The following is a 21,108-nucleotide window of genomic DNA, read 5'->3' on the forward strand; positions in this document are numbered from 1 at the left end:
ATTGTAAATTTAGGTTAGATATTGAATCTTATATTCAATATAAAGCTATGATACTAACATTTGCATTGCACTTATTAATATTGATGTTTGAAATGTTATTATGTGATAAATTGCAAAATGGTAATTATTTTTGGACTTTAGTATTTATTCCATTATTATTTGCATCTGTTATTTCCATTCCAATATGTGTTTGGTCATTCCATAGGCACAAATCATTTGATGTATATCAATTTCTTTATGCTTTAAAATTCTTATATATTATTTAGTTACCTCTGTGTTGTGGAATCAATTGTGTTCAATTTATCTTTTTTGCACTTAAACTTGACAACTTCATTCAGTGGTCATGGATGGTAATTTTTTTGAATGTATTTATATATTGTCCTTTGTGTAGTTATTTTATTTTAAGTTTTCATACTTATATACTCCCTCATGTTATAGATATCTGCCCATACTTAATTTTTAAAATGATTCTCAAATTCAAAGGTAATCATTATTCTTTTAAGAAAAAAAAGATCTCTCAAATCCTAATCTATTAAACTTTCAAAACAAAGGTAATACTAGCCCTTTGTGTTAATTATTCATTTATTTTTTATTCAAATTCATTACCATTATATAGATAAACAATTTGTTATAGAAATTAATTTTTAATTTATTGAATGTAATTATTTGATGATCAAGAAAACTATTTGTATCTATTACAGTAAAGCCTTCTTGTGTGCCATATTATTGAATGATAAATTTGGAATTTTAAACAGTTGGGGAGGGGGGGGGGCTTTCATTATGCCTAAAGCATCCTATGCTCTTTAATATTACTTTTAAAAGTAGGGCACTACTACTAATGTTATTTTGAAAATATTGGCACCCTATCATTACCACTGTTTTTTCAAAAAGGTAGCATGCTATTAACTACTTTAAAAAAATTATATTTTATATATTTAATAAAAATTAACATTAAGAATATTATTATAAAAATGTAAATTATACGTATTATATATTTGATTGCATTTTTATAATAATATTGTCTCCATACTAAATAATTGTTCAACCATAGCACATGAGGGCAATATTTAATTTTCTAATCTTTTTATATAAGAAAAATGTTCATCTAATTAAGGCATCAAGATGATTTATTAGTTAATATATCTTCATTGGGTATTTGATTAGTCAACGTTACCAATCTATTTAGGTGCCCACTCCAATTGTTCACGAATCCCAGCAATCTGCTGTTCTGCAGATATAAGAGAAATCTAATATAAACTCCTTCATTTTTAGAATATTATCCAAAATTCTTGCCATCAATTCTGCCAGCTGGAAATCTTAATGCCAAATAATTATCTAATTAGATTAGTAAATTAAGGGTTATCAACCAAAGAAGTTGGCTGAACTATATCATCCATAAAATTGATTATAACTTTATCAGCAAATTTTTGAGAAACATTTGGTTTTAATATTGTTGGACATCAATTTTGTTTGAATTAAATTTGATGGGTGTAGTCTCTTTTAGTACATTAAAACTATCCAAATATATTTAAATCACTCTGAAATTATATTTAAAATGGTAGATTAGATGTTTTTTATTTTAAAGCTCCTTTGAATGATATTAGCCTTGGCTTTTTTATAATAGATTTTTTTTAAATTAAGTTCAAAAAATTTTGCTTTACTTGGAGAAGGATAATACCAGAATATCATTTTCTAGCAAAATTTTGTGGTTATCACTTGTGACAAAATTCTCTTAATGTCTATCTCTATTGGTGACATTTTATATTTTTAATACTTTTGATAAATTAAGCAGATTTTGAAAAATAAATGTTAAAATTAAATTTAAAGATTATTATATATATATACTTATTATATTTGTTGCACTATATGAATTGCAATCGAATTAGAATTGGTATAAAAATCAATGTTGGTTTTTATTCAATAAGTTTTAATAATAATAAGCTCTGTCTTTACAATTCATATATACATATATTTAGTTTTTCAAAATAAACTTATTTCAAATCAATTTAACATAACTAATGCCCAATTAACACAATACAATATAAACATAATGCCTTAAACATTAATAAATAAACATTAGAATATATATTGACAATCACTAAATAACATAACATGCACCACATCAAAAGAAGAAAAAAATTTAATAATTAAAAATCTCTAAAATTACCATTCAAATCTATATAATATATATGACAGTGATAACATAATTTATGATGTGAAGTAACTGAATTAATGATAGAGGGGAAAGAGCTTTCTTGGCCTGAGAGAGAAAATAATTGTATCTTTATAATATTGGAAAGGAGGGAAATAAATATAAAAGGAAAGGGAATAATTTATAATTTGTTGTTTCCTTATTAGGAATACAATCATTAAAATTGGGGAAAGGAGGGGAAGAAATGTATTTTTATAATATTGTTGTTTCCTTATTTTGGTATACATTCAATCAATACATTATAATAGGTAAAGGAGGGAAATTGTATCTTTATAATATTATTGTATTCTTAATTTTGGAATGCAATCAATTAATACATTATAACAGAGAAGGGAGGGGAATAAAGGTATCTATAATATTGTTGTATCCTTAATTTTGGAATGCAATCAATATATATTATAAAGGGAATGGGACTAAGGAATTTATTGTTTCCTTCTTTGGAATATAAACATTTTAATGGGGAGGGGAATAAATGTAATGGGAAAGGGATTAGTGCATTATTATATAATTGTAAAATTAATAGGTACGAATGAATTATAAAATCTTGGTTAATAATTTTAACAAAAAAAAGGTAATCGACAATTTATTGATTAGTATTTGAACATTTAATGACCAAGTTTATTAAATAACTCTAATTTTATTGATGTGAGCAATCAGAACCTTATGGTTTATCTTGGTCTCCCATATGACATTACTGATCCTCCCAATGACAGTCTTCACAAGCCAATCTTGATGTGCCCACTTTCACAAATACAGAGTTACCCAAAGTTAATTCTCTACAAATAATTCTTTTAAAATCAGGTCTAACATCACAATCATTGTTCTCTAATAAACTCCATTTCCATCTCAATTCCCTACTGAATAATCTAGCTGCAGGTGACATTTTTGTTACCAAATGTATAGTATTGCGATAATTTAATAACACATCTGCTAACATAATCTCATCCCAACCCCCTTTTATAAATCACATTCTTTGCTGTGCCTACAGCTCTTTCAGCCACCCCGTTAGAAGATGGGTGGTATGCAGGAGTAAATATTTGTATATTACCTTTTTTTTTAAAAAAAAAATTTTTAAATCATAAGACCTAAAAGCTGGTCCATTATCTGATACCAAAACTCTACAGGATAACCGAATCTAGAAACTATTTATAGTGGTATATTAATGTATTTAATCTTGATAATTTCCAGCCATCGGTACCCATCAATATTTACTAATCCATAAAAATTCTTAATAGGTCCAAAAAAAATCAATGTAAATTCGATACCAGGGCTTATTTGGTTGCACCCTGTGATTTTGTCTAACTTTGGTAATGTAGGAGCATTAACTATACACGTATCACACCCATGCACCATTTCCTTAATGTCTCTCAACTCCTGGCCAGCAAAAATATCTCATCCCATCTCAACACCCCACTATGCCCTTCATGAAGCTCGTTGAACATATTTTTCCTTAGACTTTGAGGAATAATAATTTGCTTTCTTTTAAATATACAATCATTTTTAGTATTCAAAACACTTACATGTGTCATATATTCTTTTATTTGTGAATAATCTCCACTTTATTCAAAACAAATTGTTTAACTTTTATAAGCTCAGAGTCCACTAATGTATCTCTTTTTATTATATCTAAATTACAAATAATTCTTTGATCATTAATATCATTATCAACATTTTAAAAAATGACATCTTCATTGATTAAACTAGATAACCCATTAGGAATATCTGATCTTTCCCCTTCCAATAATTAATATTAAAATCATATCCGGCTAAATGCAAAGCCTATTTTTGTAACCTTGGTGACATATTATAAAGTTTTACCGGATATGCGCCAAATAAATTTACCAGAGGTTTATGATCTGTATAAATCTCAAACATCCCACCAACTAAATATTCTCTCCATTTTTTAGCTGCCAAAACAATATCCTTCTTTCTCAATAATCGAATATTTTTTTTTCAGCACCTGACCATACTTTGGACATGACAATAGGCATCTCATGACCATCTTCTTCAACATGGAACATAACGGCCCCCATACCTTTATTCGAAGCATCAGTCGAAATAAACAACTTCCTCTATCATAATGTACTAAAATAGGTGCATTACACACACAAAAGCTTGCTCTTTCATTAATTCCCCAATATAAAATTTTCCCCTTTTTAAACAAATCAAATAAAATAGATGCCAATTTCGAAAAACCTTCTATTAACTTGGAATAATAATTCATGAGTCCCAACTAGTGTTGTTAAAAAACCTAGTTTTTACGGCCCCGACCTAATTGGCTTAGGCTCAAGCGGGCTCAGGAGTTAGCTCGAGTCTAAGATTCAAATTTATTTATTTAAATATTTTAAAAGAATATAATAATAATCTAGAATTCGTGTACCATGCCAAGTTCCCTCATATATATTTTTTAATAATATTTTTATATTTTTTGTTTTTAAATTTTTTTTAAACATAATAATTTATATTATATTATGAAAATAGATTTATTTCTAAAAAAAATGATATACTGCTATTGTAATTAGTGATCTGCATCGGGCCTAAATTTTCACATCCGGCCCGGTACGAAATTTTTTAAAAAAGCTTTGCCTGCCCGACCCAAAATATATTTTGATAAAATTTACCGGCCCGGCCCAAATTTATTTAAATATAGAAATTAATTTTTTATAATTACTCTAAATTCGATATATGTTATATGGGGTATAGTTTCTATAAATAAAATCAAATATTTTTATTTTACATAAAAAATTCAACATAAAATTGATAAATTTTGATATATTAAAAAAAAAATTCTAAGGCCCTACCACACCCGAATTTTCTTAAAAATATATTAGGCGCGTTCGGGCCTGGCCGGGTCTACTTTTGCAGATTTTTAATTGTAATATTATTTTTGTTACAATTTATTAGTTCACGACTAAAATTCTTAAGCAAAAAATATTTTTTGGAGTTCAAAAAGATTTTTGAACATATTTAGATTTGATAAGAATTTTAAATCTTGTTTGTAAATAACTTTTTTGAGAAATTCTTTTGATCTTTTATTGTTTTTTTAATCATCTTTGTAAAATTATCTATTTTTTTAAGTATAAAGAGGTGGCTTTTTCTACTTAGTTTTTTTTTAAATATTTATATTAAACTTTTTTATGCTATTTTATATGATCTTTTTAAGGATAATATTTTAATGTGTTGTCATATTCATTATTTTTTAACATTTTTGAAATTATTTGACACAATAGGGTAATAATAAAATTTATATTAAAAGATGTTAAATTATAAATTCAATGAAGATGTTCCTTAGAAAAATCATAATCGTTATTTTTAAAGTTTTTTGAATTTTTTTGATGCAAATGGGCAAAAATAAGTATTGCTAACATGTTAAATTAAAAATTTAGTGAAGATGTACCATAGATATGTGACAATTGTCATAATCGTTGTATATAAAGTATTTTGAATTTTTTTGTTGCAAATGGATAAAAATATAGATTGTAAACATTTAACTTAAAATTTAATGAAGATGCACCATGTAAAAGTGACATTTGTCGTAAGCGTTAATTTTAAGTTTTTTCGTTTTTTTGACGCAAATAGGCAAAAATATAGATTACTAACATTAAAATAAAACTTCAGTGAAGATGTATATAAGTGGCAATTGACATAATCGTTATTTTTTAAATTTTTTTCCTAAATGATTAAAATATAAATTGTAAAAATGTCAAATTAAAATTTCATGAAGATATACCATAAGAAAGTGACAATTGTCATAATCCTTATTTTTAAAGTTTTATTTTTTTGAGAAACATTCAAAAAAGATTTTGTTTAACAATTTTCATGTTCACAATCGTTGTTCCTTTTATTCTGCTTTAAATTTGATAAAAATAGCAAAGTGATTACAAAAGAGGAATGTATTTTATGTTATATTGTAAAATATGGATTCACAAACTTATTCCTTTAATTAATAAATTTTAATTCTACTTCTATTAAAATGTATAACTTTGCATTCACAGTTAGCAAAATTTTTTGTATACTCACGTCGAAATCGAGCTGAGTCTGAATTCAGGGTAAGATTTTTATGAAAAGAATTTATACCATATAATGTTTACAATATATATTTTAGCACATTTACATCAAAAAAATTCAAGAAACTTCAAAAATAACGATTATGACAATTGTCACTTTTCTATGCAACATCTTCATGAAATTTTAATTTGTTTACAATTGATATTTTAACCTTATTTACATCAAAAAACTTTAAAAATAACTATTATGACAATTGTCACTTATCCAGGGTACATTTTCACTGAGCTTTTATTTAAACATGTTAGCAATTTTTATTTTAGCACATTTACTTAAAAAAAACTTTAAAAATAACGATTATGATATTTCTCATTACTATGACACATATTTACTAAATTTTTAATTTAACATGTTAGCTAGTGTTGCATAATCGGCTAAAAACTACGCCTAAGCCTAATAAGGCTAAGCCTAAAAATCGGCTAAACCTAATTAGGCTAAGCCTAAAAATTGGTTAAAATAAATTAGTCAAAAATTCTGCATCGATGCCTAGCATTAATTATTATTTATTTATTTTAGTAAAATAATTTATTTTATTTATTATGATTTAATATTTTTTATTTATATTGTTTTATTTTGAAATGAAAATAAATTTATTTATTTGATGTTTTTTTAATAAAAAAAAATAATATGCTGCTATTGTAAAAATGTAATATTCTTTTTAATATAATTTATTAGTGATTTTCACAATCTTTTTTTGTAAATACATCTTTTATTGAGGAATTATATTGTGAATCTTATTAGATAAAAAAAAAATCTTTTAGGTGATATCTTTTATAATATTATCAATTTTGTAAAATTATCTATTTTTTTATTAAATGAGGTGTTTTTTTTAAATAATTTTTAAAAAATATTTATATTAAACTTTTTTGATGTTATTTTATATGATCTTTTTAAGGATAATATTTTAATGTGATAATTGTCATAATCGTTATTTTTAAAGTTTTTTTATTTTTTTTGACGAAAATAGATTAAAATAAGTATTGATAACATGTTTAAATAAAAATTTAGTGAAGATGTACCATAGAAAAGCGACAATTGTCATAATCGTTATTTTTAAAGTTTTTTGAATTTTTTTGACATTGATAACATGTTTAAATAAAAATTTAGTGAAAATATATCATAGAAGAGTGTCAATTGTCATAATCGTTATTTTTTTTAAATTTTTTTGATGAAAATATGTTTAAATAAGTATTGATAACATGTTTAAATTAAATTTAGTGAAGATGTACCGTATAAAAGTGACAATTGTCATAATCTTTATTTTTAAAGTTTTTTGACGAAAATATGTTAAATTGATAACATATTTAAATAAAATTTAGTGAAGATGTACCATAGATAAGTAGTGTTGCGTAATCGGCTTATTTTAGCCGACTAAAAACGGCTTAGCCGAGATTTTAGGTGGAAAAATCGGCTAAGCCTAGGTATAGCCTAAAAATCGGCTAAGCCTAATTAGGTATAGCCTAAAAATCGGCTAAGCCTAATTAGGCTAAGCCTAAAAATCGGCTAAACCTAATTAGGCTAAGCCTAAAAATCGGCTAAGCCTAAAAATTGGCTAAGCCTAAAAATGGGCTAAGCCTAAAAATTGGCTAAAATAAATTAGTCAAAATTCTGCCTCGATGCTTAGCATTAATTATTATTTATTTATTTTAGTAAAATAATTTATTTTATTTATATTTAATGTAAATATTTTATTATTATCAACAAATAAACATGATATGATTTAATATTTTTTATTTATATTATTATATTTTGAAATGAAAATAAATTTATTTATTTGATGTTTTTTTAATAAAAAAAATAAAATGCTGCTATATTGTAAAAATGTAATATTCTTTATAATATAATTTATTAGTGATTTTCACAATCTTCTTTGTAAATACATCTTTTATTGAGAAATTATATTGTAAATTTTATTAGATAAATAAACAATCTTTTAGGTGAAATCTTTTATCATTTTTTTAAAATTATCTATTTATTATTAAATAAGGTGGATTTTATGAAACTTTTTTGATGTTATTTTATATGATCTTTAGGATAATATTTTAATGTGACAATTGTCATAATCGTTCTTTTATAAGTTTTTTGAATTTTTTTGAAGAAAGTATGTTAAAATAAGTATTAATAACATGTGTAAATACAAATTTAGTGAAGATGTACCAATGAAAAGTGACAATTGTCATAATCGTTATTTTTAAAGTTTTTTGAATTTTTTTGACGAAAATATCTTAAAATAAGTATTAATAACATGTAAGTATAAATTTAGTGAAGATGTACCATAGAAAACTGACAATTGTCATAATCGCTATTTTTAAAGTTTTTTGAATTTTTTTGACGAAAATATGTTAAAATAAGTATTAATAACATGTGTAAATATAAATTTAGTGAAGATGTACCAATGAAAAGTGACATTTGTCATAATCGTTAATTTTAAAGTTTTTTGAATTTTTTTGAAGAAAATATGTTAAAATAAGTATTAATAACATGTGTAAATATAAATTTAGTGAAGAAGTACCAATGAAAAGTGACATTTGTCATAATTGTTATTTTTAAAATTTTTTGAATTTTTTTGAAGAAAATATGTTAAAATAAATTTTAAAAACATGTTTAAATTAAAATTTAGTTAAGATGTGCCATAGAAAAGTGACAATTGTCATAATCGTTATTTTTAATTTTTTGAATTTTTTTGACGAAAATATGTTAAAATAAGTATTAATAACATGTGTAAATATAAATTTAGTGAAGATGTACCAATGAAAAGTGACAATTGTCATAATCGTTATTTTTAAAGTTTTTTGAATTTTATTGACAAAGATATTTTAAAATAAGTATTGATAACATGTTTAAATAAAAATTTAGTGAAGATGTACTCTAGATAAGCGACAATTGTCATGATCGTTATTTTTAAAGTTTTTTGATTTTTTTTGACGAAAATAGTTAACTTGCATCGATATTGATTTTAAAATAGAAAAAAAGTTTACCCAAATTTTAAACAAGATTCTCTGGTGAAAATTGGTAAAAAAATAATAATTTCTAACTTAGGATTAGATATTATGATATAAATTTTGCATATTAATTTCTGACCCGATGAACAAATGTAATAAAATGCCAATTCGCTCCTGTTTTTGGGGCAGAATCTATTATTACCATATGTTTTTCTATGGCATATACTCAGGCAATTTTAATTTTACAATCTATATTTTTACCCATTTACATCAAAGAAATTTTAAAAATAACGATTATGACAATTGTCACTTTTCTATAGTACATCTTCACTAAATTTTTATTTAAACATGTTATTATTACTCATTTTAACATATTTTCGTCAACAAAAATCAAAAAACTTAAAAAATAATGATTATGACAATTGTCGCTTATCTAGAGTACATCTTCATTAAATTTTTATTTAAACATGTTATATATACATATTTTAAAATATTTTCGTCAAAAAAATTCAAAAAACTTTAAGAATAACGATTATGACAATTGTCACTTTTCATTGGTACATCTTCACTAAATTTATATTTACACATGTTATTAATACTTATTTTAACATATTTTCGTCAAAAAATTTAAAAAATAACGAATATGACAATTGTCACTTTTCATTGTCTTCACTAAATTTATATTTACACATGTTATTAATACTTATTTTAACATATTTTCGTCAAAAAAATTCAAAAAACTTTAAAAATAACCATTATGACAATGTCAATTTTCTATGATACATCTTCACTAAATTTTATTTAAACATGTTATCAATACTTATTTTAACATATTTTCTTCAAAAAACTTATAAAATAACGATTATGACAATTGTCACTTTTCTATGGTACATCTTCACTAAATTTTTATTTAAACATGTTTTTAATACAATTTTAACATATTTTCTTCAAAAAAATTCCAAAAACTTATAAAATAACGATTATGATAATTGTCACTTTTCTATGGTACATCTTCACTAAATTTTTATTTAAACATGTTTTTAATACTTATTTTAACATATTTTCTTCAAAAAAATTCAAAAAACTTTAAAAATAACGATTATGACAATTGTCAATTTTCTATGGTACATCTTCACTAAATTTTTATTTAAACATGTTATTAATACTTATTTTAACATATTGTCGTCAAAAAAATTCAAAAAACTTTAAAAATAACGATTATGACAATTGTCACTTTTCTTTGGTACATCTTCACTAAATTTATATTTACACATGTTATTAATACTTATTTTAACCCAAAAAACTTATAAAATAACGATTATGACAATTGTCACATTAAAATATTATCCTTAAAAAGATCATATAAAATCATCAAAAAAGTTTCATAAAATCCACCTCATTTAATAAAAAAGATAATTTAAAAAAAATGATCAAAAAATGATAAAAGATTTCACCTAAAAGATATTTATCTAATAAAATTTACAATATAATTCCTCAATAAAAGATGTATTTATAAAGAAGATTGTGAAAATCACTAATAAATTATATTAAAAAGAATATTACAATTTTACAATATAGCAGCATATTATTTTTTTTATTAAAATAACATCAAATAAATAAATTTATTTTCATTTCAAAATATAATAATATAAATAAAAAATATTAAATCATATCATGTTTATTTGTTGATAATAATAAAATATTTACATTAAATATAAATAAAATAAATTATTTTACTAAAATAAATAAATAATAATTAATACTAAGCATCGATGCAGAATTTTGACTAATTTTTAGCAGATTTATATAGGCTTAGCCGATTTTTAGGCTTAACCTAATTAGGCTTAGCCGATTTTTAGGCTTAGCCGATTTTTAGGCTTAGGCTAATAAGCTTAGCCGATTTTTAGGCTTAGCCTTATTAGGCTTAGGCGTAGTTTTTAGCCGATTACGCAACATTATAGATAAGTGACAATTGTCATAATCGTAGTTTTTAAATTTTTTTGAAGTAAATAGGCTAAAATAAGTATTGATAACATGTTTAAGTGAAGATGTACCATAGAAAAGTGACGATTGTAATAATCGTTATTTTTAAAGTTTTTTGTTTTTTTTGAGGAAAATAGATTAAAATAAGTATTGATAACATGTTTAAGTGAAGATGTACCATAGAAAAGTGACAATTGTCATAATTGTTATTAAAGTTTTTTGAATTTTTTTGACGTAAATAGGCTAAAATAAGTATTGATAACATATTTAACATAAAACAACATTAAAAAAATCCAGGAGGGGCCGGCCTAGAATATATAAAGTACGGATAAAATCCTGGCCTGGCCTAATATTTTTTTTAAAAAAGGAGCCGGGACGAAATTTTTATATTTTAAAAATTAGGGTCATGCAAATAACCCCTCTACTGCTATCTCATAAATTAATTATTTACAGAACCAATTTAAAAATTCATAAACAACACTTAATATGAATAAAAATCACCTTTAAAAATATTTAATAAAAAAAATTTATTAATATTTACATCAAATTTTATGAAAAAATAGTTTAAAAAATGTCGAGTTAATAATTGATTATTTATCAATCAAATTATCTTTAGCTTAAAAAATAAATATTTGTATTTTAATTTCATACCCTATAAAATTAATTATAGCACTATAACCCATTTGCTTCAAAAAACTTAAAAATAACGATTATGACAATTGTCGCTTATCGAGAGTACATCACTAAATTTTTATTTAAACATGTTATCAATACTTATTTTAAAATATTTTCGTAAATAAAATCCAAAAAACTTTAAAAATAACGATTATGACAATTGTCACTTTTCTACGGTACATCTTCACTATATTTTAATTTAAACATATTATCAATACTTATTTTAGCCTATTTACGTCAAAAAAATTCGAAAAACTTTAAAAACTACGATTATGACAATTGTCATTTTTATTTTAACATGTTATGAATACTTATTTTATCTATTTTCGTCAAAAAAAATAAAAAAAACTTTAAAAATAACGATTATGACAATTTTCACTTTTCTACGGTACATCTTCTCACTAAATTTTATTTTAATATGTTATCAATATTTATTTTAACATATATTCGTCAAAAAAATTCAAAAAACTTTAAAAATAACGATTATGACAATTGTCACATTAAAATGTTATCTATAAAAAAATCATATAAAATAACATCAAAAAAGTTTAATATAAATATTTATAAAAAATTATTTAAAAAAAACACCTTATTTAATAAAAAAATAGATAATTTTACAAAATTGATAAAAAAAATATTATAAAAGATTTCACCTAAAAGATTGTTTTTTTATCTAATAAAATTTACAAATATAATTCCTCAATAAAAGATGTATTTACAAAGAAGATTATGAAAATCACTAATAAATTATATTTAAAAAAATATTACATTTATACAATAGCAGCATATTATTTTTTTTTTATTAAAATTTATATTCATTTCAAAATAAAACAATATAAATAAAAAATATTAAATCATATCATGTTTATTTGTTGATAATAAAAAAATATTTACATTAAATATAAATAAAAAAATTATATTACTAAAATAAATAATTAATAATTGATGCAGAATTTTTGACTAATTTATTTTAGCCAATTTTTAGGCTTAGCAGATTTAATCATCTAAAATCTCGGCTAAACCGTTTTATAGTCGGCTAAAATTAGCCGATTACGCAACACTAATGTTAGTAATACTTATTTTTGCCTATTTGCGTCAAAAACACTTTAAAAATAACGATTATGACGATTGTCACTTTTATATGTTGCATCTTAATTGAAATTTTAAATTAACATGTTTAATTTTTTTTTTTATTTGTTTAATTTTTATTCAATATAATTTTCTCACATCAAATATAAAATAAAATAAAACTATATTATATAAAAACGGAGGTGGGACTACAAGTTCCAAAAAAACATGCATAATTATATTTTAAAATTGTGATTTGAAGGTTTTGTTTTAAAAAATAAAATTCCTTAGGTTCTGATGTAAGGGCTCTTGTCTTATCCCCTATATTTTTTAAAAAATTTAAAGTTCCGCTTGGGATATGTCCAAGGGAAGAGATAACAATCGGTGTAAAAATATAATTTGTGAATTTGGAATATTTCATTGTTTTATTTTCTCGGCTATATCAACCGGATTAGAATTTAAATTTTTTGGGAAAGAAGATACGCATGTGAAGTCCCAAATTAAGGATTTCCCTAAAGACCAAGTCACGGAATTTAAGCCATCTGGTCTTAAGCCATCATCTAACGATAAATTTGTAGGCTCCAGGATGGCTAATAGCTAAATTAATTGCTGCATGCCTTGCATGCCTTGACTATATATACAATTTAGACCATGTCTCCCTTTGGAGTCAACTAATATTTTACATTTGATGCAAGTATGTGGGTGAACAATGTTATATCCAAGTCGATGGCCTATGGCAACTCTTAATTGTTCATCTGATGAGAGGTTACCTAGGTTACGATTTGGTAATGCTTCCAACCATTCATAACATTAGTTAAGTAGGCATACTGTAATAGTTGAATATACTCCAAATGAGGGGTTGATGAGATTATTTTTAAAAAAAAAAGGTTTGAAAATAGATTGGTGTGTTAAGATTGTGGGTAAAACAGCTTCAGGTGGAGCTAAAGATACCCAAGCTGTTAAGCTGAGTTTAGAGAGAATAAAAGAAGATATTATGGCGTTATTCATCAAACGCGATGACAAAAATGAGGAAAGAGATATAAGATTTAAAGGATATAAATACATATTTTTGCCCATTGGCTTCAAAAAAATTTAATATGTTTAAAAATACCGATTATGATTGTCATTTTTCCAAGGAACATCAGATGATAAAAAGAAACTATAAAATATTTCACCTAAAAATTTTTATTTATAATAAAATTCAGAAAAGAATTCCTCAGAAATGATTTATTTTCAAAAGATTTTTTTTTGCTTAAAATTTTAGGCGTGAAAATCACTAATAAATTGTAACAAAAATAATATTACAATAGCAGCATATCATCTTTTTTTATTAAAAAACATTAAATAAATAAATCCATTTTCACAATATAATAATATTTCATTACATAATATAATAATATAAATAAGCTTGCTTGAGCCTGAGTTAATTTTTCGACTTAAAAACTGGCTGAGTTTAGGGCTAAGCCGTTTAACAACACTAGTCCCAACCAGGAATGTAATTCATCCTTACTTTTAGGTTCAATCATTGTACATAAAGGATCAATTTTGACTTTATTTGTCTGTATTCCTTTACTACTTATCAAGTAACCCATTTGTTATCTTTGCCAAATTCACTTTTTTGATTTTTCCAATCAAACCAAATTCAATCGAAATCTTTTTTAATTTTTTAAAATGATCCACCATATCCTTACCAAAAATTAATAAGTCATCTAAATAATAAATGACACCATTTATATCAGCAAATATTTCGTCCATTGTCTTTTGGAAATAAGAGGTTGAAACTGTCAGCCCAAATGGTAACTTTTTAAATAAAAATGATCTTTGTGGGTTAAACACCGTCAGAAATTTGGAAGTTTCTTTAGAAACAGGAATTAGCAAATACGCTGAGGAAAAATCTATTTTCGAAAATCACTTGGCATTTCCGACCTTAGCAATTATGTCACTTATCTTTGGCAAAGGTTATTTAAGCCTTTCTAACTGTGACTCTAAAGTCAGCACAGACTCGCAAGGCATTATCCTTTTTTTTTAACCAAAACTAATGGTGTAACCCATTGTGAAAATCTAACAGTGGTTATTTAGCGTGCTTTCTAACTCTTCTTCTAATTCCAAAGGTACTCTCCTGGCCTTAAAAATTTGGCTTAGAATCATCCTTTAACAAAATATCTATCTTTAAATTTATTAACTTTACCTATTTTACTATTAAAAACACAATCAAATTTTTTAATTAATTTATTAATATTAAAACTAGTTTCAGAAACCTTCTTTCGTATATATTGACGGAATCAAAATACTTCCTTTATAAATATTATTCTTATTTTTACACGGATTGTTATAGGGCTGTGCCGATTCTCATATTTTTCACAGATCCGATATTTATATTGATTTTTCACCACCACCCCTTTGAACCAAATGTAATTAAGAAATAAATATTTTTTATGCAAAAAATCGAATTATGTATTTAATTTAATTTTTTTATTTCTACAATAATTAAAAAAAGTTTACGGATATTGGCAGTATTAAATATAATTTTCATTATTCCTCCCCGTGAAATCAGAATTCCGCAGATAACGCATTTTGCAAAATTATCTGTCTTTTATAAAATATTTTCATAATTCAGATACCATATTTAAAAAAATTATTATATTTATAATATAAATAATTAAGTTGGCGTTATTATTTAAAAAGATTTAAAATAAATAAAACTTTGGGTGTTTCTTTCTATTTTTATAAAAAAACTTTGAAAACATAAATCTATTTTAAAAAAATAAATAAAATTTAAGGGGTGTTATGCATTTGCATTGTTTAAAAAGAATTATTTAGAAAATATTATTAATGTAAAATAAATATACATAAAATAACAAAAAAAGAAAAGTAAAAAGATCGAATCGATTTTTTACAAGTATTGGCTAGTGTTGTTAAACGGCTCGATTTTAGCTGATTTTTAAAACGGCTAACTCAACATTATACCCAGGAAATTATTGCATAAGCGTCGAGATTTCGCCAATAGATGTTGAATCTTATGTGTCATCTATGAGCAAAATCTTTCGGCTTGTATAATATTTTTCTGAATAAATGATTGAGTTAGCCGTTTTTAAAAATCGGCTCAAATTGAGCCGTTTAACAACACTAGTATCGGCCCGAACCGATTTCTGGAAAACGCTAATTATCGGTGCCGATTCGATATTTAATATCGACACAGCCCTAGTTAAGTTTAAAAATTTAACTTATCTCCTATCTCTTGCTTATTATCAAAGTTGCATTTAATTATATTAAAATCTTTGATCCAATCTTGACCACATTTAGGTGGTTATCTAAAACATAAAAATTTAAATATTTAAACATTTAACCTTACAATTTCTGACTTGCCCAACGACTGTGATGGGAGAACCATCATATGAGAACAATTTTCTCGAACAACTTTTCAACTCAACATTTTCATAATTCGTAAACTTTTCAAAATCTTTGATGGGCAAAGATGTCATAGGAGAACCAGTATTTATCATAAATGAGAAATTAAGATTATTTAATTGCATGTCAATAATAAAATCATTCATAAAATTGATCTTATTCCATGGCTTTAGATTATACGATATCTGAATCATCTCTTGTTTTAGTTGTTGTTTATCCCCTTAAAGCCATATTTATTTTCTTTCCATCCCATATTCGCTCCATCATCTCTTCTCCAAAAATCTTTCTCTGCACCGGTTTTATTATCAGTTATTTTAATCGATTGACATTTGACCACAATCTCATCAATATTGTTTAGATCCTTCGTATTTTCCTCTATCAATCTTACTTTAAGTTTTTCATTACGACAGTTAATCATGAATTGTACCGGAATCAATTCTATATTAAGCTCCGAATCACAGCTTTTAAGTCGATCCAGATATTCTCTGGAAGACTCAAGTCTGTCAGGTTTTGAATTAAACAATTCAAAGATACGCGTTATTTTATTTTTTTCAACCTTTTTTTTAAATCTTTCATTTGTTGATACGATAAATTATCCATAATGCTAACCGCCATCTCTTTATCTATCGGTTCGAACAGTTTATATTTTTTTGTGGCTTCATCAACAATATTCTCCTCTAAGAATTTCAGATCCAAGTAGAACTTTTATTTTGATATAATTACTATCCTCCACCATGTTGCACTAAGAATTGCAATCGAATTAGAATTAGTATAAAAATCAATGTTGGTTTCTTATTCAATAAGTTAATAATAAGCTCTGTCTTTACATTCATATATATATATGTTTAATTTTACAAAATAAGCTTATTTCAAATCAATTTAACATAAACTAATGTCCAATGAACACAATACAATATCAACATAACGCCTTAAATAGTAATAAATAAACATTAAAATAAATATATATTGACAATCACTAAATAACATAACAATATCGAATTTTAAAGTGGCGATTAGTGCACTACTTAGTTACTCTCTAAGAAGGAACACACTATCGCTATTTTTTTTTAAAATAACACACTATAGCTACTACTACTAAAAAAGATAGCACACTACTTCTTTGGAAGCATCCATAAAGTATTGCTAATCAATATTCTTTCTGACCTATGGCATATAATACTTACCTAGACAGGTGATTTATTCATTTAAGTCAGCTTGGTTTATAAGTTTCAGTATAACTTTTTAATTATAAAATGAAATTCTAATTTTTTAAAAAAAATTTTATAAAATTTATTGTAAATTGTTTGATACAAAATGGTGAACCACCAGCTGATTTGTATTAATACAAATTTAAATGAATGATTTATCAGCCTAGGTATGATTATATGTCATTAGGTTAAACAAATTATGCAATATATTTTTATTGGTCAGGCCAAAGTTTATAAAATGTTTTTAAAGCTGATAATTAGGCAAATTTATGTGGTTTTCCTTATAAAAATGACTTGTATAATATATATTTTAAGGCCCAGAGTATAAAAATAATTTAGGGCTAGGTCAAAAAACCTGATTTAACCATGGCTTGCACTGTCCTTTAATTCTTATAAACCTCAAAATTGTTAAATTTAATTATATATTATGACAGGGATTTATAACCGTTGTATTTTAATCATATTAAATCCTTTAATTAGCTTGTTCGATATTCCATAAAAGATACATACACCATCAGTTTGTCATGTGATAACAACATAAATAGATAAAATGCATCAACACTACTTTGTGGAATTGAAATATTTAATTTGAAGGGCATTTGGATTGGACATAAGAAACGAGGCAAGGTGATCTATCATAAAAAAAAAATTCTGTTTCTTCTCTGAATAATTGAAGGGAAGTTTTTGTTTGACTTTTTGAATGGTGCCAATGCCAACAATAATATTTGTATGGGCTCTAAATCTTACATGATTTAATGGATATGCTGAATCAGTTATTCATAAATTTGGTTAGAACTATAAAAAATCTTTTATACGGCAAGAATATTATACATTTTTTACTAATAATTTGAATTTTACGAATAAATTGTTAGTCAGCTGAAATCATGTTACTTAAGCCTCAAGATTTTGTGTTTATAAATTTTTAATTAAATACGAATAGTTTTTTGATAGCCTAGTTATTATTGCAATCCTACAAAACTATACGGCCTTGGTATGGATTTCAAACGATTTTATTTTTATGAACAATATTTTATATCATATTGGTATTGGTTTTAATTATTATTCCTACTATTCAGGCGCTTATGCAGGAATTCGCTAAGGCGGGAGGATAATTAAATTTTTTTAGAATTATTCTACAAGTTATTTAAGAATATCTCTAGTAACTATAAAATATTGACAATTTGTAATTCACAAAATATAAATGAATGGAAAAACATTTATTGTAAATAATCGGCGTATGAATTACTTATAAATATAAATTAAATGTCTCGAGAAATTTTGCAAAAAAAATATAAATTTTTTTAGCATTTAAAATTTGATATGTAAATTTAAATCATATTTTAAAAAATAAATGTTGGAAATATGAATTAATTCACAAATTTTTTAAAGTTATTGCATGTATACAAACTTACAAAGTATTCTTGAAAAAAATGTGGTATTAAAAAATGGGAAAAATATAATTAAGAAGCATTTATAAATTTGTAATGTGAAATTCAATCCTATTTGGAATTGAGCTAATTTTTCAATTATTTCATCAGTGCCTGATGTCACTCCCAGAAGAGATAACATATTCAATCTTTGTACGGCTCGATTAGAGCGGATTTTAAAAAACGGCTAACTCAATATTTTATGCAGAATAAAATTACCCAAGCCTGAAGATTTTGCTTTTAGATGGCACAAAGGTTTGGACATCTATTATCGAAATCTGGAGGCTTTGGGAATATTTTTCCCGCTAAAATAATTAAAAAATCGGCTCAAATCGAAGCATTTAGCATTTCCAATTTCTTTTTTGGGATATAATAGTTTCTAAAAAACGAAATTCATGATTTCCTCCTAATACAAATATTTAAAAATTAGAATTTAATAAATAAATATTAAAAATATACCTACGTTTTTTTCTCTTAAATGGAAAATCCTGCAGAGGTTAAAATCTATAGACATAGCCCGAATTTGAAAACAAAAGATTTTGAAATCCCTTTTTTTGTCTTGGCCCGGAATTTTTAAAATTTCGACATTTTGAATTTAGCCTTAATTTGGAAATTATATCAGAGGGAAATATGAGCTGTAGACGAATATTAAACGTTTTATTTTATGATATTCCTACTTGTTAATTGAAATAATTTTATTTGTCGTTTTTTTAATCGGCCCGCCAATATTTTAATTTTTAAGCCTAGCTTGGATTTTTAAAATTATATCATTTGAACAGGCCACTCTCAAAATTATAAGATACTTTACCCTAGACATTTCTAATCGGATGATCAAATTATTAACATTTTTCCTCTAAATATTGCTTAGGAAATAAGAATTTATTATTTAACACATTTCTTAATCATATTTAATAATGATAGCAATCAAAAATATATCATTTAAAACTAAACTAGTCCGTTTGTAAAATAATTATCCATGTAGGAAGAGGGCAGAGTTCGGCAGGTCCTCCAGAAAAAGAATCTAGATACAGATACTAGTATCTGAGATACTTTTAAATTATCATTACCAATTAAATTAGAATAGTTTATAAAATACAGTTTTTATTATTTATTTGTTAAGAACATAGCATGCACATATAAGAATGAATATTTGCAATAATTAATAAAATATTTATTAGTGAATTAATTTTAATAACCAGGGATTTTATTATTAGTTTTTGCCCATTAATAGCTTAAACAGGGAAAGGAGAGTAGTATATTTAATGGGAGTTGAAAATTTGCAAATAAGAAAAAGAATTAAATCAAATGATTTATTAGAATTTGCAGGTTATTTTCTGTGTTTTTTTAAATATAGCTTATATTCGTAGTATTTGGCTAAATGGCATCTCTAAAAAAATATATACTAGTTTTATTTTATTCATTATCTTTAATAAGTATTTATCATTACTTGTTTGTGATATTTATGTATTTTTTAAATTAGTTTATTTTCTAATATGACTTGTTAATTCTTGCGTTTGTAATATCATATATATAAATATAATTTAAATCTCTTTTCAAATTTTTTTTATATATTTCTTGCAAAATCATTAATTATATATAAAAAATATCATAATAATGTACAACTTTATATTATAATTATTAAAAAAATATACATAAATTATAAAAATAAATGATTTTATATATAACTTTTTTTTTTAATTTTATAATATTTTATTTTTGTTAAAGAAGCCATTTTATATCGTATCAAATTTTTAATATTGGCCGATAACCGATATTTTAAAATGGGTGAAATTGGCCCGATCCGATAAAAATATCGGCACATCCCTAATATATTTTATATATAATTATTTTACAAGTTCTTATAAGCTACAATTGCTATATAACATTAGATAATTTTAAATGGCTCTTAATATAATAATTATAATAAGGTAGAATTTAACTTTATTAGTTTTATTTATTTACAAAATTTAATCAATTTAAAATGCATTAAAGGAAATTGTTATGTTTAATAATCTATATATAATCTCCATAATCATAACACGATCGTTTTCATATCTCCCTAATGCATTTTAAATTTAAGAAAACTATATAATATAATGTTAATTTTTTGCTCTCTACGA

General features: G+C 24.2%; 1 protein-coding gene across 1 annotated transcript in view; it reads left to right on the forward strand.

The window, feature by feature from the left end:
- The window catches only part of LOC135922534 (transmembrane protein 185B-like), a 45,530-nt gene that overhangs the window by 324 nt on the left and 24,098 nt on the right, over positions 1–21,108 (forward strand). Inside the window, exons 3-4 of the mRNA XM_065456911.1 lie at positions 14–221; positions 267–350. Coding sequence (XP_065312983.1) covers positions 14–221; positions 267–350 — 292 coding nt within the window. The remainder of the gene's footprint in view (positions 1–13; positions 222–266; positions 351–21,108) is intronic.

This window comes from Gordionus sp. m RMFG-2023, chromosome 1, assembly GCF_954871325.1.
Source record: "Gordionus sp. m RMFG-2023 chromosome 1, tfGorSpeb1-WG-v2, whole genome shotgun sequence".
Taxonomy (NCBI): Eukaryota; Metazoa; Nematomorpha; class Gordioida; order Chordodea; family Parachordodidae; genus Gordionus; species Gordionus sp. m RMFG-2023.